Here is a 25,100-nt window from a genome sequence, read left to right as displayed (position 1 = left end):
AAATGTAATGTACTTCTTTCCAATGAAAACAGAATTCAGCCTCTTGTTTTCCCAAACTAACCCTGCAGTTGGACTAGAACACAAGACAACATGTAAAACAGACGATCTATAAAAACTAAACAGGATACTTAGCTTTATAATAATTTCACCTTTCAATATTTTTAAGTGTGACACAAAACCTCAGGTACTCTAAAACAGAAAAAGAATGGCTCCTATGTCCTTCCTGGACAGAACAAATGCAGTCATTTGTGCACTGTAAAACATATCTTCCATTTTAACTATCATTTTAATTAGCTGTTAGCCATTACTGCAATTTCATCCATGCAAACAACTATAATATGGCTCAAATAAAGAGTTTTGTTACAGTTTTCAAAAGATCATCTTATTTAAAACTGCACAACTTATTACCTCAACATTCAGAAGTTACAGAACAATACTGCACTAGGAAAGTTTCTAGGAAAGCTCTGACGATGTAATTCTGTTCACCAAGGTAAGTTTTTCATAGTTCCTACATTCTCTTTTTCAGTGAGATCTCGTGGTTTAAAGTTCTTTGACTGTTATCACACATGCATTAGAAGTTATTTGCAACATAGGTGAGAAGAATTCAAGTTAAATGAAGCCCTGTAAAAGTAAAAAGCAACGATCAGGAGTCCAGCAATGGACAGTAATTGAGAATCCTGCAGGTAGAAGGGAAGTGCATATGTAATCTTTCATGAAAAAAACTACCTACAAATTTCCCTAAGCACTTCTCTTAACAAAGATAACTAAGAAGCAGAAATTAACTTCCATTAACAATTATTCTGAAGGAATCTAGAGAAATACTGGCATAGAAATTCCAGAAATGGTGATTTAAAGTCGGCAATACTTGCTGCTCTCATTTCTTCCACAACACTACGACGGAACAGAACTGTGTTGACTTTGGTACTGTACACAGTTTCCCTTCTCCAGGCTAAGCAGCACCACTGGAGTTGCAAGCTCTGACATTCTCCTATTAAGTTAGAGCAACTCCAGCAACTATTTTAATGTTTCCAAGCATGCCCAAAAATCCCCTTCTCCAAATAATCACACATTTTTCCCAGCAGTGCTAGCACAGGACTGAAGTATTCACAAACAGATATTACTTCATGAGACTTGGAACTTCCAACAGATGTACACCTATTTTTCCCTAGTGCTCAAGTCTGAAATCCATGACCTCTATCTAATGGTTTGACGGAATTTACAAGCTCTGAAGAAATTAATTATATTTTCTCTGAACACCTATAAAATATATGTATCCATAAAGCTATATTAGCCATAGCTATCAACAAAAGCATCAGGCATGGCCATCTGCCTATGCTTGGTACCAATATTAACTGCAAGACTTGAGGTCAAGCTGATTTAAAAGATTGGTGCTATCTGTTTTAAAATGGCACGTTAATTGTGCCAGTGAACATAATGGCAGACTCAAAATTACTATGCAGGGAATTCATCCTTGGCAGAATGCACTTCTACATGCAAAAGACTGTGCGAGTATTCTCAGTGAAAATCAGCATTTGCCTTTCTGAGGAATGGGACTTGAAAACCCACAAGTTGACTACCCAGAACAGTGAGCCAAAAACTCTGCAAGAGAGTACAGACAGAAGAGCATGACCCAGTTCTGTAAACATACTATGTATTGAAAAATACCCAATATGTTGTAAAGTATATTATTATTGTACATATACCGAAATCTGAGTAAGTGTAAAGATTAATCTCTTGCAGAACTAGGATAAATGACTTTCTTATTTCCAAAGGATTACAAATGTAAAGCTGCTTCCATTCCTGTGTATCAAACACGCAAAAAGATCACTTCCTGTTATCTGTGATAAACCAGACAAGGAATTGCCCCTCCTGTTTTGCTTAGTACACACTGGTCACGTTGACTGCAATTTCATCACAGGTTTGTTCCTTTCATTTGCTTTGCCAGATGAGTAACATCAAAACGAACAGAATCAAGGCTCCCGTCTCCAGCCCCATCAGCAGGCAGGGAAGGCTCACCAGTCTCTGTATTCACAAGCTCTCACAACAGAGAGGAGACAGTTGCTTTCTGTTTAATTGGCCTTCATTTTTACTTCCATGGAAGTCCATGGAACAGGACTGAAAAGGCCATGATTACAGAGCTAAGTGAGACTACTGGAAGCCAAAATCAGTATTTCCTGATGCTGTGGATGGAGTAACTCCTCCCTCTGTCTTCAGAGACAAGGACTCGGGGCTCATGGAGGTCTTAGAGAAGCTGATGGCCAGATTCCACAGCTGACAGAGACACAAACCAGTGTGCATAACCAACACCACAAACCTCTTCGCAACCTTATCCATAGGCAAAACAGCATATAAAGACTGCTCTGACATGGGCTTGCAACAGTCCTAATGTCTGACTTCTAATTTCACAGAGGTGGTGTGGATCCTCCTACCCAACCCCAACATGTGAACTCTCAGTAAAGAACTGACTTGACTGTACAGTCAAGAATGATTCATCAAGTTTCACTCCATTTTCACTTCTGAGCAGGACAATGAAAGCTTCTCTTTGTTCCCTTTCTGTCCTTGCCCAGTAAAAAGCTTAACCCAAGATGAAGCATGGAAGTCACCAGAATAAAACAAACAAATAGTCATTGTTTGTTAATCTGTTTCAAAAGAATTCACCACCCACTGTACATTGACAAGCAAATCTTGACAGGTAGATACATTTTTAGAAGACAATCAAGGATTTGCTGCAGTAAACAGACATGCTAATTACTATGGTTAATAAATTACAGTAATAGTGAGAGAATTTTTCAGTTCAAAGCATTTCATATTCACTTGCTAGTTCTACCAGTACAATACAAGGAATTGAGTCTGCCTACAATAAAGTGAAAAGTCTTTTGTGGATAATGACATAATAATAATAATGTAGTAATAGTATTTAAAATGGTTTCCTCCATTCTGTAACAACTGGAAATTTAAAACTAGGATTCAGATCTTTCAGATCTTAGAAATCCTTATAAAGCAGAGGAGAGGGAGGAAGCCTCCATAAATTTTAAGAAGCTTCAGACCACAGCAGTAAGTCCGTACTCACTAACAGACAAGAGAACAACTCACTTGCTCAGAAAAGTAATCCCTCACAAGGTCACCAAGAAAAATTCAGAGTAACCCATTTATTAAACACTAGAAACACAGATTAAAACAAACTACAACTTAAATTTTCTTACATTGTAGATACAAGACATATGTTAATTTCTTGAATGCTGTTGAACTCTCTTACAATTCTCATCCTATCTTCTGATTTTGTATTTCCATCGAGTCTTCGGTAATCCAGCCCAGACGCCATGCAGTACTGTTCCAGCACATCTAGCAACTGAGTGGAAAAATGAAGGGGGAAAAAGAATTTATTTACTTAAATACTATCTTTTTAATTAAACATGATCACAGAGGCCATGTTTATCAAATATATTTTCAATAGACCAAGCACTGCAAATGAGACTAAACCTTCACCATTTTGGCATCAACATTCATGACTCTCTTTAGTCATGATTCTACAGCACTCAAGGTGATTGATACTGGTCTGCTGCAGCCTCACTCCATCCTCCGGCCCTGGCTGCCTGTTTCACCTCTGTCACTCAATCAGTTCACCCAATAAGCAGGTGGGGAACAGCTTCCTCCCATCCTAGCAAGTTGCAATTACTTGAAATGCAGTAAACGATAACTGGAGCCAGCATAGAGTACACAGTCAGGGTTTCAGAGTGAAAGAGACTGCAGTAACCAGGAGTCAGTCTGGAGGTGAACGTGATAACGCACATACGAGTTCTCTACTACTGCATCTAAACATTAAACTCACGTTCTTTACAGCCAAAAAAATTAAATATTTAAGACTTTGAAATATCATTCAAAGTACTACTTCTTAAAAATACTTTTTAGTGCTATCATTAAAAATATTTAAATAAAGAAAATGATACTACAGAGTGCAGGATTTCAGGAAACATATTACTCCCTAAGAAGAAAATCAAGTAGCAAGTCCCTGAAAAGAGAAATGTACATATACCTCTTGCTCCAATTAAACACTGTTTTCAGTTCAAATCAACTGGTACAGCAAGCCTCAGGACTGAAGTGTCATTGCTGCTGATGGTCAAAAATCAGCAGAACAGGGGCAATTCAACGACTTTCAGTGCTAACACAAAGGTTTAATGGTACTGCAGTCACACTGTGCTGTGACACTGCTCCAACTCAAGACACACAACCAGAACTCAGCTTTCTAAAGTAACACGACAGTCTTACAAAGCTCTAAGGAAGACAGAAGGGCGTTACATTTGCTTTGCCATCACCACTTTTATCATGAGATAAAGTAGGGTTTCAACACACTTCTGGAGCACAGCACACTGTCCTCGTAACTCCTTCCCACAGGGCAGGCAGTAAGGAAATGTGGCTGGCAGGTGTCACGTCAGTGCTCCACACTTCAGAGCTTGCTGCTGCAGTTAACTGATCACAACACAGGGAGCTCACCTTCGTGGAAAAGGAGAAAAGAAGAACTTTATCCTTATTTTTTCGGAAGTGGTGTAAAAGCTGCTGCAGGACCTGTAAATGACCCAGAGCACACAAATGAAGAGATTTTTATCTACAAGTTATATCATGGACACTTACTCATGTTTTCAACCTCTAAACAGGGTGCACTGTGATTATCTGCAAAGCCAAATGGAGGCATAACAAAAATCATTACTAACATAATAAATGTGCCAAAGGTAATGGAAATGCTGGATTTTTCAGCGATCTACAGTGATCTTTTCAATTTTCAGTGATCTTTCCTGCTGTGAAAAGGTCATCAGATCACTAAGAAGAAAATTCAGAACCTGTTTGTGTCAGTGCACAGACTGCAACGAAAAGTTAGTTATGTCACACGCTAGCTCAGACTGTGAGTTTTTGTATTTAAAAAAATGCACACGTTTACCCTGAAAAGTCAAAGGTCTGTTTAAATTTTCTGTCGTACATCTGAGTTTAGAACTTCTTAGAACTTGCCTTCTTAAAATAATCAGTGAGATGTAGGCCCCTCCCCACTCCCACTCTCATCTGTTGCTCTGTTTACAGTAGGATCCAGCTTCCCAGACTCTGCACAGACCTTGAAATGCCAATAATCCGCCCACACACGATGTTCTTCTGGTGGGGAAGCAAAAAATCCAGAGCCTTGTGTATAATAGTGATACTGTTATTTTCAAAAGAGGCATGTCCACATCTGGCAATGGCAGCTCCAGAGTACTGTGCAGAAGTTGTACACAATAGGGAAAAGAGGAATTTTCTCTACTATGACTGTAGCTTTCTCCCACTAGGCAATAAATATTTAAAAAATTGTATTTATTCACTGATAAATACATAAACTGTTAATCAACACTGATTTTACTCAAAGCCTAACAAATCTTTGACAACCAAACAGTGATGAATGTTTATATTAACTTCACCATTCTGGATAATATCTAGAACAAAACCCAGAAATTATACATCACTTAGTATATGTCAGCCAGCACGTTACAAGTGAAAACAAGGCAAAAAAGATTTTTTTTTTTGGTCTGGTTCCATTGTACATGAATATACAAACTAAGTCTTCTTTTACTTGAGAAAAAAAAATTCACAATGGGCAACTTAACAAGAGCTATACTACTTAAATTTACATTTTATATAGCCACATTAAGAAAAGAAAACAGAACAAAAACAAAGACATTCTTTTAAAGGAGAAGGAATTGGCTACTCCGTTGTTGTTATTATTAAAGTACAGGTCAAATCACGAATTTCCTATACGGGAACACAAAAACAAATCCACATAGTTTGCTTAAATAAAATGGATCAATTTCATCCCTGTTGGGAATTCAGGTATTCTTGAATAAAGAACAACTCTTAACAGGGAAAAGTAATGAATGTTTTTGCACCAAAGAGAAATAAATTCTACACTTGAGCACCAGAGCACTATCCTGTATGGTGTTAGTCTAAACCAGAAATATTTGGTCATACTCAAGCAAAAGTAAGAATTCTTTGTAAGAGTTCACATGGATTTAAACGTCTCCCCATGGCTACACATTGTGTGATGAAATTTTACCTCTTGCTTTTAAGAGTATCTTTTTTGTACACATATGTTCAAGTTAGCCTGCAGTATTTTAGTACTCTCTCTGGGTGAGAACTATATTTAATGGAGGAAGTTATCATTATTTGCAAAGTACTCCAACAAACTCTCATTTTCTACTGAAATAATGATAATATGCCAAGTAAAAATTATTAAATCAACCCAGCAGTTATTCCTAAGAGATTTGCATTATTTAAGAACAGTAGTCCATAACCCCTAAAATGATGTGTGTGGAAACATTACATGTGGAAACATTACACGTGCTATTTTAAATGCCCAGACATTTAATAGCCCTTTAGAATTAAAATGCTTATAGAGTCTTTCCGACCAGAATTTTAACAAAACTGCAGAGATAATAAGACAAGGTAGCAATGAGCAGGCCTGCAAAGCTATGCTCACTCATCTTCTTCTCCAAGCAGCCCCCAGTACTTGTGTGTGAACAATCTGCAAACGTGTTTCCAAAGCAGTGAACCACTTGTCCTCACACTTTGCAGGTTCCCACTGCCCTACACCATGACACAAAACCGGTGGTTTTCAAACAAAGCAGGACACTCCCTTCATTCAATTCTCACATATTCAGTTATTTCTATTTCAAAACCTAGGCAAGAAGTTCACCTTGAAATACCAAGTGTAGGCAAAGTCCAAACACTGTAAGTTGTGCAGTATGACTGAAAATGAGGGGCTAATTTCACGAATAAAAGCAGAAGCTCACTCAGATCACTTTACTGTGCATTAGCCACCTCCCACGGTACCAGAGAGATGACTGCAGCCACAGCACAAGGCAGGACACAAACACCACACACAGGCCACTCTCTCACCCTTGCATACAAACTACTCTAGTTTTACTGGTAGAAATAATTCATATCCCATAAAAGAAAAAGCTGTGTTTCCTATGTGTTCTATCTCTGCTTGCTTAGGGAATAACAGAAACTTTAGGCAGATAGATTAACCTGTTCAACTCTGCAAAACAGTTACAGCAGCTTAGCTATTGAACTTCATTAAAAATCCCAACCTTTCCCTGAATAAATTTTGAAAAAATGCCAAAAACTTTGCAACTATTCTTATTTACAAAAGAATAATCACCAGTACCAAAATGTCTGTGTAGTTTGTACTAAATATTAGTTTTAAAGACTAAGTAATACCTATCCAGTCTACACTACCAGATGAAAGTTACAAAAGAATTTCAAGTAGTTTCTAGAATTTATTTATGAAACAGAAAATGTACTACAGTGTGACAATGTTATTAAAAACATTTTACTATAATTTGTCTCAGTTATTTCCAAATAAACATGTTAAAAATTGACAAAGTAGTTTTCAAGCTCTAGTGCCTATTGACTCTCCTGTGATTACTTTCTCATGGTAAGAGGACTTTCTAAATTAAATACTTCCTGAATGGTTTTGCTTCCACAGCATAAAACCCAAAATCAACACAAACAGTTTCCTCTTTAAAATTTGGAATAGAAAGCAAAAAAAGCAAGTCACCGCCTCAAACATTTATGATCTAGTTTTTGGCATCATCATTATTCTGAAGCCAACATTAATGGACTAAAACCCAGCTGATTTTTCAGTGTGACTACAGAGCCCACTACATAAAACTCGTTCCAGGCACAGAGATCAGAGAGTCATGGAATGGTGTGGGTTGGACACCACCATGGATGGGCAGGGATGCCACCTACTAGACTCAGGGTCCCATCCAGCCTGGCCTTGCACACTTCCAGGAATGGGGCATCCACAATTTCTCTGGGAAACCTGTTCCAGTGCATCACCACTCTGAGAATAAAGAATTTCCTTCTACTATCTATCTATCTATCTATCTATCTATCTATCTATCTATCTATCTATCTATCTATCTATCTATCTATCTATCCCCTCATCCAGATCATCAACACAGGACTGGGCCCAACACTGATTCCTGGGGGACCACCAGTGACCAGACAGCAATTGGATGTAACTCCATTCACCACCAGTTTCTGGGCCAGCCATCCAGCCAGGTTTTAACCTGGCAAAGAATGTGCCTGTCCAAGCCATAGGCTGTCAGCTTTTCCAGAAGACAATTGCTTCATAAAAAGATAAAGTTAATTTTCATGAGGTAATTAAGTATACAACAAAGTTAATATGCAGGTATCTCACACATATGTAATAATAGTAAAGAAAGACGTTGCTCACATAATAAATTAGTGAAGTGGTAATAGCCATTATTGTTACAACAATGTGGTCTTCCCACTGCCACCAGTCCCAAACAGAAACTGTGAACAACCAGGCTTACAGAGAGAAAAGATCCTGCACAGCTTCTAATTTCTCGGTTACTCTCAGCCCAGGAACACTCCTAAAACTAGTATGGCTTTCTTTTTAGTTAGGTACCTCAGACTTCTTTTTCAGCTGCATTAGACACCATTAAACATCTTTTGTTCCTCTCTGAAACCAGACAGAGACAGTTTCTGAGGTCAGGAGTTTTACAGATTCATACTCAACACATTTATTTTGGTCATCTTTAGCACTGACTTCTATATTTTCATTTAATGTCCAAGGGTTCCAAAAGTCAGTAAGCAATCACTACATCTTCACCAGATTCATACTACTTATGATTGTGTAGGTCTCGCTCACATTCATCCTTAAGACATCATTTTCAGGCTGGGGAGTCTCAGCCTTCTTGGCTGCTTCTGACCCACAGTTACTAATCACCTTTGTAGCCCTTCTCTGAACCTTTTCAAGGTCTAACACGTGCTTTTTGAGAGGAGGGACTGGCAGTACACACAATATTAAAGGTATGCACAAATTATTAAGCCCATAATGATTTTGTTTTGCTCTCTTTCCCAACTATTCCCAACTGCCACTGGAATCCATGGTTTCATGAAACAAAATTCTGTCGACTGTAAGAGTAATTTCCATGCCTACCATTACACACGAAGCTAACATCCCCAAATATCTTGGCATCACAGAACACTCTTATCCAGTCTTTGTCCAGACGTGTCTCGATCCATGACAGGAGATATCTGTTGTGGCACGACCCACCATAAATACAATGATTAAAAACTCCACACCTATTAGGTGTACATCCATGTATTCCTTACATCCATACACTACAGCACAGATCTGTTATTATTAACAATATTTATTTTTCTTCTAAGGAATGGGTTTACCTTCATTTTTCCACTGTATTTTGGATCCGAAATGGTTTCAAAGGCTGCATCTTTGCTTAACTGCACAAAATCTGGAAAACTGGAAAATACCTGGCTGCAGACTCGTTTGATATGTGCTTCCTGGAAGAAAAGCACAAAGATTGAATGGATTTTAAAAATCAGAGTTTTATTGGGATACCAGTAAGCCATACAAGAAGTTAAACAGGTTGAAATGTGATCTCCAAAGTAACTCAAGCAGAGTTCTGTGTGTTTTTATTCAGTTCACTACAAAACTGCTGGATAAAACACCCCCTGTGTGCTTTGCTTTGCTTCATTTAAAACCAAAAGAGATTGTTAATCTGAAATCATGGATTGTAGCTACCAGAGTAAAAGGTGCTCAAAGTTTCTTCTCCTGGCCAAAAACTGCAAAAGGATTGGCCAGAACTGTAAGCCTCAATAAATTTTGTTGCCTTCGGGTTTGCATTACCCAACAGTTTTGTACCAGCATTCCCCTTGACTCACTGGCACAACAAGCCAATATGGGAATTACATATTGTTCCACTGATACAACAACAAACTGCACAGGAAGAGCAATTAAACTCTTTGAGAGCCACATGAAGCTCCATTGCTAGAATTTAGGTCTGAACTTGAACATGACCTCACACTGTAAGTCCACTTTTCCAGAGAGAAAAAAACCACCACATATCTCACCTAAAACATGAAATGGACTTTAAACAAAATCAGATCTAGAGGAAAAAAAAGCGCTCCCTAATTGCCTATTATTTATTTATTTGCACAAAGTCATTCCTGTTATCAGCACTCATCATAAATGTAACAGATAAGGCACTATTAGAAATCACTAAAAATTACTCTCCATCCTAATCTCTCTGATGTTTCTACGGCCCTTATTTTCAGATATACATCAACTAAATGAACAGACTGTTTTGTATTATGTTTTTATAAGCTCTGCATTCTGAAATACTGAATGGAAAAGGAATTTTGCAAAATATCTTCACTGCAGTTAGTTAAGACTTCAGAAAGTCAGTAACAATTTTCATTCAAGAGTTTTCATTCCATTTTCCACAAGATACTTTTGAAACTAACCTGTTGCTTGCTCGTGTTGTCTGTCTGCAGCAGTGCAGCGTGATTAGCAACCTTCTGCAGGATCGTTAGGTAACTGAAGCGCAGAGACTTAATTGTTTCACCATGTGCATTTACCTACAAAAAAGAAAGTTTATGCAAACAAATACTCCTGAAAATAAGTAATAATCTAAAATAAATGCATTTACAGTTCTAAGTAGAACTATAACTGACCCCAAAAGATGTGTACTGTATTTCTGATAAAAAAGAAGCAATTTAGGGGTGTTTTTCCCCTCAGCTTTGTGATCCTATTAATAGAAACATCTTCTCAAACAGAAAAAACCCTACAGCTGTGTTCAGAGTTTGCTAAACATTTCAGACAGTAATTTCTGTCGATGTCACAGTAAGATAACCAAGAACTGCTCAGTATGTAAAAAACTGTTAACTTTAAGACAGACTTAAATGTAAATCAAACCAGCGCTGTTTGAATGATTCTTACCCTGCAACTCCTACCTTCTCTTTTCTCTACAGTAAAAATGTAAGATTTTGAACATAATTCAAGCCTCAATTATCCATTCACAACACAGCAGCAGCCACTGCATCGGCTATTTTTGTGGCTACGATTGGCTGATTTTGATCAATATTTGTTCTCCTTTCCCTTCTCGAGTTTCTAACTTTCATGGTTAACTTTGGAGTAAGACAGTCCATAAGATCACTTAACCATCTGCAGGCCTGCCTACTGCCCTTTGTGAATCAAGTTCAACAGCATTTTGGTCTTTCTACAAAACATACAAGAAACAAAAGCCTGCAAAGTAGCCTAGTATCCATGGAATATTAAACGGACTGATAGGGGGATTGTTCACAAAGAAAGATGCCGAAGACTGAATAACATCCTTTAGAAAAAAGCCCCAAACACTACAAAAGAATCAAAACATGTCAGAAAGAAAACAGGGAGAAGCAAGTATGAGACAAAGGCTTCCAAATGTTTAAAAGAGGTGTTTAATCTGAGCCTACTGAGTGACGCGGGCAAACCAAACACACGGCTAGACCAGCTGAGTATTGAAGAAGTCCAGAGAAGACTGAATAGATCTGCAAAGCTGTTACTACTGGACAAAGTTCAGCTTGTTCCCTCTGGTTGCTGTTACAGTTCTCCCTTCAACGAGGCAAAACAAAGTGCATGTTGAATGGTACAGAAAGACCCATCCAACCGCAGCCAGAACACAAGCAAAGCCCAGACAGCCTGCAGAGTTCAGCTTCTGCACAGACCACCTGAGGCACGAGGGAGCAGCACGCCTGACACACACTGAACATCCTAAGGAAGTACCCCTGCCATTACCAACTGCATCACAGGGACACTTATTAATACAACAGATCCAGAATGTGCTGCATAAATAACAACCACCCCCTCAAGGCATGCAAAGAAGCTCCGCAGCATCCCAAAGTGCCTAACTCCCCCATGGTTGTGATGCCACCCACGTTTCCCAGTTGGGATTTCCCAAAAAGATGGCCTACAGCTAGGCAGACATTTCAATCAGCTCTTGATCAGAAAAGTCTCTCAAGAATTCCAGAAAACTCTGCCCTAAAATCCAAACACTGCAAATTCTTACCTTGTAACAACAGTTCTTCCTTTTGCGTCCACTGTTGCAGCTACAGGGCTCTCCTGCTCGTAACACCAAGGTTACATCATCTGTGTCTAGCACAGCCTGGTACACAGCTTTCTGGAATTCAGTCAGGGAACAATACACCATCTGCCGAAGAGAAAACCCAAGAAACGCTATTATGTGCAACGTACAATGAAAGGCAAAAAAAGCACTGCATCAAAGAGCAGAAATCACAGATCACTGAAATTAGAAATAAATATTATACTTGCTCAACTCCTACCACCAACTGAAAAAAATGTGGATCTTGACACCAAAACAGCATGAAATTGTAGCCAAAATTATGTATGCTTATTTTATTCCATCCCAAAATTCTACAAAGAGTATCAATGTCAAGCTACAAGAACTTGCTGTTAATTTTCTCAAAACCTTTCAGTATGGCTTTTGTGGAGGAAAAGGAAGAGGAAGGAAAAGCAAGATAAATACATGCATACTTTTAATTACAGATTCCCCTCTGCCTTGCAAGGTGCATAATTTGCCCTTTCTTTCCCTTTTTTAGGCACTGGCTATTGTAGGGCACCACCACAGGCAGGACAAACGGAGTAAGCAATGACAAGGCAAGGATCTACACAGTGCTATGGCCAAAACTCTGATCCCTCTTCTTAGAGACCACGGGCGGCATCTCCATGACGTCTTTAGTCTTAAGCAGCAGGAGACAGAAATCCCAAGATCATTCCTTAACCTATGCTACCCACACAGCAGCAGCACCATGCTGAGCCGTAATAATACAGCAGTAACTTGAACATATACTCACATTAACAAGATAATGAAAAGAATAAAACCTGCTAGATTCAGAAAAGCGACTGACTGATGTTTGTGTTAATCTTTCCTTCAGAAGACAGCTTAGATGACATTATTATAAACTATGGATGAAGAAAAAATACCAAATTTTGAAAACAAAACCAGCTGCAAATTTATTTATTTGTCCACTTAGAAGGAAAGATTTATCAGAACTCTTAGCTATACTCACAAAGTATTATCACTTCTTATAATATTTACAATTGCACCAGATGAACAGGATTACATATTTATCATAGAATCAGCTTTGTGCCTGAGGTTTTTCTTTTATTTAAGGATTGAAAATGAGGGAGTTAAAAAGCTCACTATTCCATACACAAAGCATCAAGCTGCAGATTCAGAAGTTCTACATAGAATTTCAAGAGATTTACATACATTGCTTTGGGTTTGCACAGATAAGTACACAAACACACTTAGAACACATGTATAAATCACTAGTCAGAAGACTAGCTGAGCATTTTCAGGCTTAACTGACTCCTTTTCAATATGCAATCGTATAATGATGCGAACAAAGCACACTATCGAAAGTGCATCTTTTCCAAAGCTATAGATTAAAGTTCTTAAGACGAAAGGAAACCAGAAACTACTACAGACATGATGAAAGAGAGAAAATGCAACAGGAAGACAAAAAAGAAGAGATACATTCATCAGCATTGCATCTGAGGTGTGAAGGCACTCTTACTCTGTCTTCCTTTTTGGGCAGCTGGTCGCTGATGAGGGCTTTGGTGCGCCTCAGGAACCAGCCAGACATTTTTCTTGCTAGCTTCACCATGGCTTTACGGCCTGTTGCTAGCTCCCTTTTAGTTGCAGTGTGCCTCTGGCCGTGCTCCACTGGGTCAGAGAATTTCTTCTTGAAATCTGCTCTGGTACCTAAAAGTCCTGGTACAGCCCTATTAAAAAACAAAAGGGGGTAGGGGTTGATCCACTGATTTAAAGCATACCATAATTTTTTATTCTGGATAACAGCAAGAGATCTTAAATTAACAACCACTAGAGAAAATACTAAAAATTTTATGTACAAATAGAAACACATACTACTTTCAGGCATGCCGCTTCTCAGTTGCTCTCTGTGACTCTCAAATGCTGAGAATACCCCTTAGAAAAAGGTTTGCAATTTCCAGAAAAACAAAACCTTAGTAGACCAACAGAAGTCACAAATACATAGAACTTCTAAACTACAGGGCTGCTACCATCAGGAGCCTAAATTGGAACGTAAACAGTCATGTTTTCAAATTTCACTGTTTTTATTAAACCAGATTATGCAGATATTGCAGTTTACTAAATAAAATCCTGAGAAACCCAAGACTAAAAAGAATTTCATAATCCTTGCAGCACTACATACTGGAACAATCTTTTAAAAGCACAGGCATAGCTTCAGTGGACCAGATGCAACACTTAAGTTTAAAGTATTTTTCCTGCTATTTCTGCTCTGTATATCCTATGATTGCTTTGTTCCTCCTCCATGAAGTGCTGCCAGTAAGTCTTCTCTGTTTAGATTTTTATTTACAGTTAGTTGCACTTCTCCATTAAAAGTTTTTCTGGACAAGACCATTGCTTTGCAAATAAGTGCACTTGTGCACTTTGAAAAACAGCAAAATAGTTTTGTATTCATCCTCCAAGCAGGTCAGAATGACCTGCACATATTGGACAGAGCAAAGGCACAGTGTTGGTCAAGGTTCTGTAATGATTTCCTCTCTACTGGGCAAAGGACAGAAGACATAAAAAGCAACCTTAAGAAAAAAAAAGAACTAAATACAGTGGGTGGGGGAAGAATCTTTTCAACTGCTTCCCACATTTCCCAGAGAAGCCAGTTGTGAAGAGCTCCAAATGCATTAAAAAACTGTAAAATTCATACCGGGGGCTCACCTTCACAGCTGCATTAACAAAAATATAGTTACATTCCCACAAAACATCAGGGGTTTGAGGCAGGGGTTGTGGTTTGTTTTTATGACACAGATGGGTCCGTATCACCCAGTTCTACCCCAGTCCCACTGCACGGTTAGCATACAGAGGTGTATAACCATAAAGAAATAAATTATTTACCAGTCCATAACACACCAAAGTTCCTTCATATTGTTTTGCAGAATGGTTCCAGTAAGACCTATGCGAACACTACATCTTAATGACTTCATGGTTTGAGTTATCTGAGCCTTTGGATTCTTGATTCTGTGTGCTTCATCCACTATCACAGCAGACCATTCTACGCTGCAGATCACAAAAACATTTCATTAACTGACATTTCTTATCCCATTGTCCCACATACACAACCAAGGTGAAGTCAGACACACAAGTGGCTGCGATCATTATAATACACTATTACTTTTTGATTTCTCTGTTTCACATTGTACCAGATTACTCAGTTTCTTCGTATTCTCTTTGTTTAGTAAAACTGATTGCCGTAGTTGAATGTGGCAGAATTTAACAGGTGAACTACACAGCCAAATAAATGAACTACTGCCAACTGTATCAAATACTTTCTGTGAAGAAAGCAGCTTTCAACCTGCGGAGCAATGAAACCAGCACATCTCACCAATATGAGCTCCGCTCATCATTACAATGTACAAAAAATAAGCAAGTCTCTGAGCACAAACTACTGAAACATGCTTAACACAGGTATGCTTCATCTTCCCAACAAAAACTATCCAGCGTAACTAGCAGCTGGCTGAAAACATTTCAGTTTGCCTGGTTTTCTACAAGAAAGCAATCCACTCAAGAAATCTATACTACACTAATATGGCAGAGGAATTTCTGCAATTTGTGATAGTGACCAGAAGGAACATATCTAGAGGCAGTAACCAACAGATATTTTGCAGCCAGTTCAAGCACAAAACTTAAGTGGCCCATACACAATGATACTAATTTAAGCCACCAGGTCCCTATGAAGGGATTTATTATGAGTTCACTTTACATGTATGAATGAGTATTTCAGAACACAATATCCAGTTTGATGATCCTTCAGGCTATAAAAAGCTGAAACAGACACGTTTAGTAGAAACCCTCTATCCTGAGCAGGCTGAATTTAGTTCACTAATCTCAAGGCTCTTGCAATATTTTTGATACTCACTAAATACATTCATACATATCAGAGTTCCTTACATTCCTAACATATGCTAAAAATTGGAGGTTCTGAAAGGAGCCTAGCAGACATTCACCTGCTAGCTCCTTCCACTAATCTCTCATTATGCTAATTTACAGGTATAACTGAGCATATATATTCTTATCTAATTTTTTAAGAGTAGTTTTTGAGGCCAGTCCATCACTGTAGCTAAGCAAGACACGGTTTCATAGACTAGAAGCAGTTTGGTAAATCAGAATGCTGAGCAAAGCATGTGCAGGCAGTCACACACCAGATCTGCTCTGCACATGCACCCATTTCCTGACCAAGCCTGAAGGGTCCCTCAGAGACAACACAAAGATTTAGGGTACTACTGACAAAACTAATTTACTCTTCTATCTGCACTTCTCAGACCTGAGCACAGAGATGAAGATCTGATTGTTTTGGTGATGGCTGTCCAGACAACCATGACACTCTCTGGAGCCTGAACTTTCCCCAACACCTGAAACAAGATCTCCAGATCCACTGACAATTTCAGCTGCTGAGAGCAGGCTGCTACTGTAACCATTGGCACAACTTGTACTCTACTTTCAAGACAAAGTAAGGGAAAAGAACCCTGAGGATCAGATAAGAAATGGGTAGTTTTAAATCTCAAACTTTTTAGGACTCGAGAATTTCATCAAGCTGGTGAAAAGTGCAAATAACAAGGAAAATACCTTTTTGAACATTTGCTAAAAATTCCAGGTTTTTGGTCTCCTTACTCTGTACTGAAAGATAGAAGTATTTTCTATGTATCTTTTAGTTGTCACCAGTTTTCAGGCAGGCAGTTCTTGGATCTTTTAAAGAACATGTCATAAGCGTGGTAAAAGCAAATGGAAACTATTCAAACGCTTGCTGCTACCAAGTATCCCACCACAAAGATAGTACAGGCTAAAGTCACCAAACATAGCTAAATGAGATTCTTCTCTTCAGCACAGTGAGTTACTGGATTTAACACTGTAATGTAAATACATTACACAGAAAAAGTACTTGCAAAGAACAATGCGCAATTAGTTAAAATTCTGTATGTAGACAAAAAAAACACATTAAAACTATTACCTGTTAAATTCATCCAAATACAGGCGAAGTGTCTCGTATGTTGTAAGAGCAACTTCGTATTTCCCTTGCTTGATGCGACTCATGTCATCATCTTTTTTACTGCCATGTAAGACAGAGACCTTAAAGTATCCCCATGTGTCTAACTCATCCTTCCAGTTGTACAGTACTGAAAGAGGGGCCACTATGAGGAAAGTCTGAAAACAAGTATGAATTACAGTATTACTGTGCAAACCACAACATAGCGCTTTCCCAACAAGGAAAGTCAAAATCTCAAGATTTATTTTACTGCTTTGAACAGTTTCAACTGTTTAATTCTGTCACTTCAAAGCACAGCATGGAAAATATTTCAACAGTTAATACAAATTTAAAAGTAATCAGTTTACTCTGAGTAAATAAATAGTACAGAAGAAAATATTGTAATACTAAAGTTAAATACCAAACAGTGCTGCTTACTCAAATTATACTCTAACAACTGCAATAAGACATGAAATACTATCACTTTGCTTTGTTATACCATCTGTATACCATAAACTGGTTTACAGATGAGAAAAGAAAAGGATGAAGAGGGAAGGCAGCTTCCTGCAATCCACAAGTCTAGTCATCATGTGACTTCAAAACAAAAAGACCCGAAAAGGGTTTAAAAACTTAAGACAGCTCATACAATTCACCTAATATCATAGAATAATAACATCAGTGAGGTAGGAATTAAAGTTATTAGTCCTTTACAGTCAAAGCAGGAGCAACACTGAATTCAAACCAGGGCTTTCCCAAGTCAGGTCCTCAAAACCCCACAAGGCTGGGTGGGGTCCATCCTGTGACCTGTTTTAACATTAAATGTTCTCGAAGTGATGCTCTTCTCTTACTCCCAGACAGAAGCATTCCTGTTCCTGTGCATGTGAAGTGCTACCCCTTTACCTCTTCCTCTCTCCTGTGTTTCCTGAGGAACATGTATCCATTTTTCAGAGCTTAGTCATATGGTTCATTATGCCACTCAAATTCTCTAATTATTCCAATAAAACAACAACAGGAAAAAGAAGTCACACGGTTCCCATGATGGGTAAAATTAGAATGATCTTCAGATTATTTTATTCACACAGAACTTCTACAGGTTTCTTTCATTTGCTGTTGCTGTATTGGATTACTCAGATTATCAGAGACTTACTTCTGACATTATGACAGCCCATCAAGAAAACATGGGAGGTCACAAAGTCTATTAGCAATAGATACTCCAACTATAGGCATTTGTCTTAACTAAATATCCTGTTATTATGGATATACATGCCTTTTTTTTTACTTTAAAAATACAATCACACAATGCTAATTTTCTACCCACTAACACAGGCTTTTCAAAGTACTCTAGCCAAAAGTCTAATCCAGATATTTCAAATGTTCTGTTTTAGTGCAGATCAGCAGTAGTAACAGATTAGACAATAACAGCTAGATAGTCTGGAAAACTGCAGGCTTCCCTAACCCTACCAGGAAAGGCATGAACCACTAATCTACGTCAGCACCTGAATTTTTAAAAATATACACAAACTCTAACAGCAAACAAACAAACAAAATCCAAGTATTGCATTTTACCAAAATTCATAAGATTATATCACTAAAAGTTGTACCTTCTTGGGATTACAATTAGAGCCCTTTTTCATTGTCCTCAGTAAAAATTCTGGCATATTATTTTCAATATCCTCACGTGTTCCCTTTTTGTGCAACACCGCAGCCAAAAATGAGATGACCTTGAGAAAGAAAACAATTCTCAGTGATTATGTACGATAACAAATTGAATGAGCTCCACTGAAAACAAACATTTAGGACAAAATCCTGGATGTGACTTATTAAGATGGTTTCAGGGAGAGGGGAGACTGATTTAAAACCAACAAACAAAAACCCCAAACAAAAAAAAAACAGTCTCACTTTTTAAAATGGGACCCCTTCCCTTGGACTCCCATGAATTCCCTGAATTCATGATAACAATAATTAATTGCTCTATCTCACTTTTTCATTCTCTAAGTGGAAAATCCCCAAAAATACAGAAGAGATAGAGTAGGAATAAGCCAGGATAAAGCAGAGATGAAGCATGCCTTGCAACTCTCCTCCTTTTAAGGGCACTTGACTCTCAGAGGAGAGTTCAGAAGGTGATCAGAAGGAACATATACTTGACAACTCTACTCTCAACCCTGTTTTTGAAATAGGAAGAAGATGCTTAACCTAGAGGTTTGGTTTTTACTAATATGTCTTCTTCTGTATGTTCCATTCCTTCAGATTCCTGTTGTTGACATCAAAACCATTTCTTTGAGCTGTGCCATATTCTCCCAGCTGCCTCAGAGCGGTCAAGGTGATTATGAGAAGGTGCTTATTATAGTACACCACCACAAGGACAAACAAACAGCACAGGCTACTCCAAATTGCTCCCATGGTAATCCAAAACAGGAATAAGGCAGAAAGTATATCTGGCCAGAACATGCAAATCTGTAAAATCCACTTGGAATAAATGGCATCTGTGGGACTAAGCAGCAGCAAGGACCAGATGCATCATCAGAGAGGTGCCCTTCTTTTGAAAACTCAACAGGCCCCTTTTCCTCAGAGCAGCCAGCTCCAGACGCTTCCTTCTGCAGCTGCTACACAGCTGCTCATAGCAGGGCAGAGGTAAAGCTATCAACTGCTGATTTCCAAAAAAAGAGCTGCTTCCCTCTAATGACGGGGAAAAGAGCCAGTCAGGAGGTCAAAAGTGCAGAAAAAATACCTGCCTGAGAAAAGTTAGATGGACAGAAGAGAGAGGACACCCCTCATTAATGTGGCCACAGGGTGGAAGAGAGGTACGTTGAATAACAGTAACCCAAACATTTTTATATGTGGTATTTCATACAAGCTGAGGCTAAGAGGAACTGCAAGTTTGCATATGCTGTTTAATTAGTGACTTTTAATTATTTGTTTAAATCCTTTTGAGAATAAGAATTAAATTCAACTGAACAATAAAACTCCATGTCTCTTCCAGATCCTTCATTTTGAGAAGAATTTGTATCACAAATTTCTAACAATAGAAAGGCGTAACGTGGCAACTCATTCTGAGAAATCTTCAGCTCTTCCAGACAAAGCAAGAAGCAACCTAGAGGCCTTGAAAGGAAACTAATTTACTGTATTCACATTAAGAAATAACATTATTCTACTTGCCTCCACCCCAAATTCAGCTGGAATTGAAGGAACCCCACAGTCAAGCCACTTAAGGCAAAAATCAGTTCAGAAGTACAAAGAACATTAAAATGCAAAAGGTTTCTAGAAAAGTCTTTGTCTCATAAATCATCTTATAATTCAGGAATAATAAAGTTCAGGTAACTGACAAGCGTAAGTTGTCTATAAGACTCAATCAGTTACTCAATGAAGTTTAACTAGTATTTTTTTTTCCCTATGTACTAACCTTTCCTAAACAAGTGAATTCTTCCTTTTACTTCAAATCCACTGAACTGCCTTTTCCATAATGACCCTGAGCATAAACACTGTGTTTTAAAAAAAATACATAAGATCATGGAAGGGACCTCCAAGATCATCTAGTTCCAATCCCTGCAATTGGCAAGAGTGCCATTCATTAGATCAGGCCCTCACCCAACCTGGCCTTGAACATAAAGGTACCAGAAGGCTGCAAGGAGGTTCCCCAGAGCCTTCTCTTCTCCAGGCTGAACTGCCCCAACTCCCTCAACCTGTCTTTGTAGGAGAGGTGCTCCATCACCTTTGTGGCCCTCCATCTTTCTGGTGCTGATGACCCCTGAGCTGGACACTCCAGGTGGGGTCTCACAAGGGCAAAGGAACAGAATCACCTCCCTTGACCTGCTGGTCACTGCTTTTGATGCAGTCCAGAGCTAAAAGAACACACTGTTGGCTCATGCCCAGCTCTTCACCCACAAGAAGCCCCAAGCCCTTCTCCACAGCACTGCTCTCAATTACCTCTTCTCCCAGTCTGTGCTCATGTCTGGGACTGCCCTGACCCAGCTGCAGCACCTTGCACTTGGACTTACTGAACCTCATGAGGTTCTCATGGGCCCACTTCTCTGGTTTATCCAGGTCCCTCTGGATGGCATCCCATCCTTCTGCTGTGTCAGCGGCACTGCTCAGCTTTGTGTCATCTCCAGACTTGCTGAGGCTTCACTAATCTCACTATGCCACTGATGAAGACACTGAAGAACAGTCCTGAGGGACTTCACTCATCACCAGCCTCCACCTCAACACAGAGTCACTGACCACAGCTCTCTGGCTGCATCCATCAGATTGCCCATCCATGACACCCATGTCTCTCCAGAGATAAGGACATCATGTGGGATCATATCACAGGCCTTACAGAAGTCAGGACAGATGGCATCTGCCAGTCTTCCTGGATCAACCATTGCCATCATTCCACCAGAGAAGGCCACCAGACTGGTCAGGCACAATTTGCCCTTACTAAAGCCATGCTGCCTGCCTCAGATGGCTCTCCTTGGCCTTTCTTTTCTGACCTGTGTACTTACAGAATTCCTTCCTGTTATTCTTCACAACAGACATTTCTTGAAACCTCTACCTTACTTCTGCAAATCTGACACAGATTAAAAGAAATAACCATCAGATGTGAATTCCACATAGGAACACACTATCAGCTCAAACAATGAAAGTGATGCAAGCAAAACCACACAGTTTCCTCGCCTTCCCTCCCAGTTTACTATTATCTTCTATATACACTTCTTACCACACAAAATCAGGTTATTTGCAGTTCTGAGTAGAAACAGCCTTCCGTAACTGCTGAGTTCTTACGCTGCTGTGGCCATGCTTCAAATGGATGCAGTTTATTTTTAATAAGCATCTGTTAACAAACCATCATCAGCTATACACACAAATCCAGGATGTACCCCTAAACGCTCTAAGCAGAGTCTCGTCAGTCTAGCTTACTCACACCTCTTGTCAAGTTTGCTACAGAACAATACTTCTTTACCTGTAAGGCATCTGTCAACATTCTCCTAAATGGAAGGGCGACAGATACCACAGACAATACCTGTCAGTGAAGGAATGAGCTTGCATTTGACACGTGGACAGAGAGAAGAGAGAGGGGGACAAGGACTAGATACCACCGGGCTCAAGCTGCTAAGTTTAAACTAGACAGACTACAGTGGATTTCCACACACAGAAACACCCTAATTACAGCAAAATAAACAAATAATTTGGGCCACACAGACTCAAACCATAACAAAAAAATCCAGCTACACTTTGTCCTCTCATCAACCCAGCTGCACTTCCAAAAGTGATAGAAGCAGCATGGTCCAGAGATAGGAGTAAATGTGCCTGCTCCTTCCCACAACTGTGAAACTTTGTTTTCAGGAAAAAAAAAGAAAAGAGACATTTTAAAAGCTAGAGTCAGATAAGGGCCCCAAGCTCTTCTTGTGTACTGCAGTGCAAATGCCTATCATGATGGACAGGTAGCAATCCTCAAAGTAAATTCAACACAGTAAACCAAAAGGGACCACATCCCAGTTTAATGGTTGTCAGGAGTGAATCCTAAAGCAGCAGTGGCTCCTGGCTCTGAGCGCTGTCCTGGATGTCACGTCCGGGCTCATCCAACTCCACAACAGCAAGGGGAGGTTAAGCTTTATAAATACAGTACCAGAAAACATGCTATTCTCCAACTGTAACAAGCAAAAAGAATACCTGTATTGTTTTTCCGAGGCCCATATCATCTCCAAGAATACACCCCCTTTTATCAGCATAGTGTCTATACAGAAACTGGGCTCCTTCCCTCTGATAATCACGCAGGTATCTGTTAATCGTGTATGGGATAAAATCGCCGTTGTCCGATAATTTAAAAGGAACTGCAGGAGATGGAAGATTTTGGTCAGGAAAATATGGCTTTTCCAGATCACCATCATCAAATATCGAGCTTTTCCAGGGTCCTCTACTGTCTTTGACTCTGCAAAGTTTAGTTACTAATATTTTCCTTTCTTCAGACTCCAAGAATAATACAACAGCAAATGATTTTCCATTCTTGTCCTTTTCAAGTGAAGTTATTACTCCTTCCTGAAGTTTTCCATTTTCAAGGCAAGGGGCAAGGCATTTCTCCCCAATACGCCAACAATCTATAAAAAAAAAAAACAAACACACAGTGATAAACTGGCCTGACACACAATGTATTTCATTTCTTCACCCTGTTAAAACACTGGATGTATATCTGACAAAATGCATACATCTTAAGATAAAATACTTTATTGAGGGAAGCGCTAAAATAAAGAAACCAACTACTGTTTACAGCTAAACATAAAATTACAGTTTGCTTTAACACTGTTTTTTTTATAAATACCAGAAGGTGTATATGGAACTTCATGCTTATGACCAGTGGTAGCACACATTTCTGGGCACATCAACACAGACACTTTTCAGAGGTAAGGATGAGGAAGAGTTGAAGGCACGAAACTCCCATTTCACCCATTTTCATGTCTCTGTGCAAAAACCCCATGGAGATTCTCCTCACCAGGTCCTGGAAGTGTACCCTCACAGGACTATTCTCCAGTGTACCAGGTAAATTGATGATAACTAAGTTCCTTTCTTTAAAGGGATGGAATTATGTAAATAAAAACATCCATGTAGCCCACTATTCTGCAACCAGCATCGGCCATAAGCTGACATGAGGTAACAATAAAAACGGCACAAACATACAGAATACCCCTCCTCTAAAAGTCTTTGGCCTTGAAGTATTCTTTTAGCTACAGAGATTCCACAGCCCACGTGTGATTTGCCTGTTTAGCAAACCCCAGCTGGCTGCTCTCTTCTCAGTAGCTCCATTCACCTTTCAACACATGCAGATGTCTTACTTTCTTCCACAGTAATATCTGAAGCAACGTGCAACATTAGTTTACAGACTCTCAGGTTCAATCCACGATTTAAGATGACAGCATCTTTGTTTTTAGCTAAGCATTTATGTGAGGTTAATGAGTCGCCTATGACTCATCAAAACTAGAGTCCCGGGTGTAAAATGGAATAAACCACACTGGGCAACAGCACTGGTGTTACCAAGCTCCAAACCTAATGAGCAACAAGGGACAAGGTGAGAAAAATGCACACACACAAAAGGTGGTATTAAGAACACCTTTGCTACAAAAGCCTAGAAAACAATGCTCTACAGGCCAAAGCAAGAATTGCTACTTTTAACTCGCCTGATTCACTGAGTTCGTGGGTTTTTAACTAGGACCATAATTTACGTGGAGTACTGTCTTTAAAAATAAAGAAAACGATGCGGTACGGCCTCCTGGCATGGGTACGGCACACCTGCCAGCAGTGAAGGGAGCAGGTATTTCAGATGCTCGCCTACACTTACTCCTTTAACTACAGCTGCAAAAAGTGTCCCATTGCCCACTTTAAGTGCGATGAATCATTGCGATGATGGCCTCCTGTCACACGCTACCTCCTTTCAACCACTACTCCTCTAAAAAAAAAAAAAAAAAAAAGGCGGAATTACCATGAATGCTTCTAATTATTTAAGCTGACCACCTAATGTAGAGCGCCAGGGTTCCTGGTTTCTTTTTACGCTTCAACAAACGGCTGTAAAAGCAAAATTCGAGGGTGCCGAGAGGCAAGACACAGGGAAGGAAGACGCTTACCTGGGGCACCCCCCTCACCCATTTCAGCACAGCGCGGCCCTGTGGGCGGGGGCGCCGGCACGGGCGGGCCCCGCCGCTGCGGGGACCCTGCACCGCCCTCGGCCGGGAGGGGCTCCGGGGGACCCGGGGGGCCACTCGGGAAGGACCCTACGGCTCCCGACCCAACCCGGCCCAGCCCGGCCCGGCTCGGTTTGGCTCGGCTCGGTTTGGCTCGGCCCGGCCCGGCCCAGCAGGACCGGCCCGGCAGGCCGGGCCGCGCGGGTATCGCGAGAACTGCGGGGCGCCGCGCTCAGAGGAGCCGGCGGAGCGCGGGAGGTCTCGCGAGGTTTGGGCGGCGGGGGCGGCACGGAGCGGGTGGAGCGGCTGGGGTGGGATGGGATGGGATGGGATGGGATGGGATGGGATGGGATGGGATGGGATGGGATGGGATGGGATTGATGGGATGGGATGGGATGGGATGGGCACAGGGAACGGCTGGGATGGGATGGGCACAGGGAACGGGAACCGCTGGGATGGGATGGGATGGGATGGGATGGGATGGGATGGGATGGGATGGGCACAGGAACAGGCACGGCTGGGATGGGATGGGAT

At 40.0% G+C, this 25,100-nt stretch overlaps 1 protein-coding gene across 3 annotated transcripts in view; it reads right to left on the bottom strand.

Moving 5' to 3' along the window:
• The window catches only part of ERCC6L2 (ERCC excision repair 6 like 2), a 44,620-nt gene extending 20,018 nt beyond the window's left edge, over positions 1-24,602 (bottom strand). For 2 of the 3 annotated variants that reach the window (XM_050329891.1, XM_050329892.1), the window contains exons 1-11: positions 24,510-24,602; positions 22,567-22,991; positions 18,519-18,638; positions 16,903-17,096; positions 14,793-14,954; positions 13,432-13,639; positions 11,901-12,041; positions 10,318-10,431; positions 9,235-9,354; positions 4,492-4,563; positions 3,204-3,349 (exon numbers count right to left, since the gene is read on the bottom strand). In XM_050329891.1, the coding sequence (XP_050185848.1) occupies positions 3,204-3,349; positions 4,492-4,563; positions 9,235-9,354; positions 10,318-10,431; positions 11,901-12,041; positions 13,432-13,639; positions 14,793-14,954; positions 16,903-17,096; positions 18,519-18,638; positions 22,567-22,991; positions 24,510-24,531 (1,724 nt within the window). In that variant the 5' untranslated portion in view covers positions 24,532-24,602. Of the gene's footprint in view, positions 1-429; positions 622-3,203; positions 3,350-4,491; positions 4,564-9,234; positions 9,355-10,317; positions 10,432-11,900; positions 12,042-13,431; positions 13,640-14,792; positions 14,955-16,902; positions 17,097-18,518; positions 18,639-22,566; positions 22,992-24,509 lie in introns of those variants that run through there. The other variant, XM_050329893.1, reaches the window with a different exon arrangement.
• Between the last annotated feature and the right edge of the window lie 498 nt (positions 24,603-25,100).

This window comes from Myiozetetes cayanensis, unplaced genomic scaffold (genome assembly GCF_022539395.1).
Source record: "Myiozetetes cayanensis isolate MyiCay16 unplaced genomic scaffold, myiCay2020 scf4, whole genome shotgun sequence".
Taxonomy (NCBI): Eukaryota; Metazoa; Chordata; class Aves; order Passeriformes; family Tyrannidae; genus Myiozetetes; species Myiozetetes cayanensis.
The sequence above is the reverse complement of the archived record's forward strand: the minus strand, read 5'-3'. Positions and strand labels throughout refer to the sequence as shown.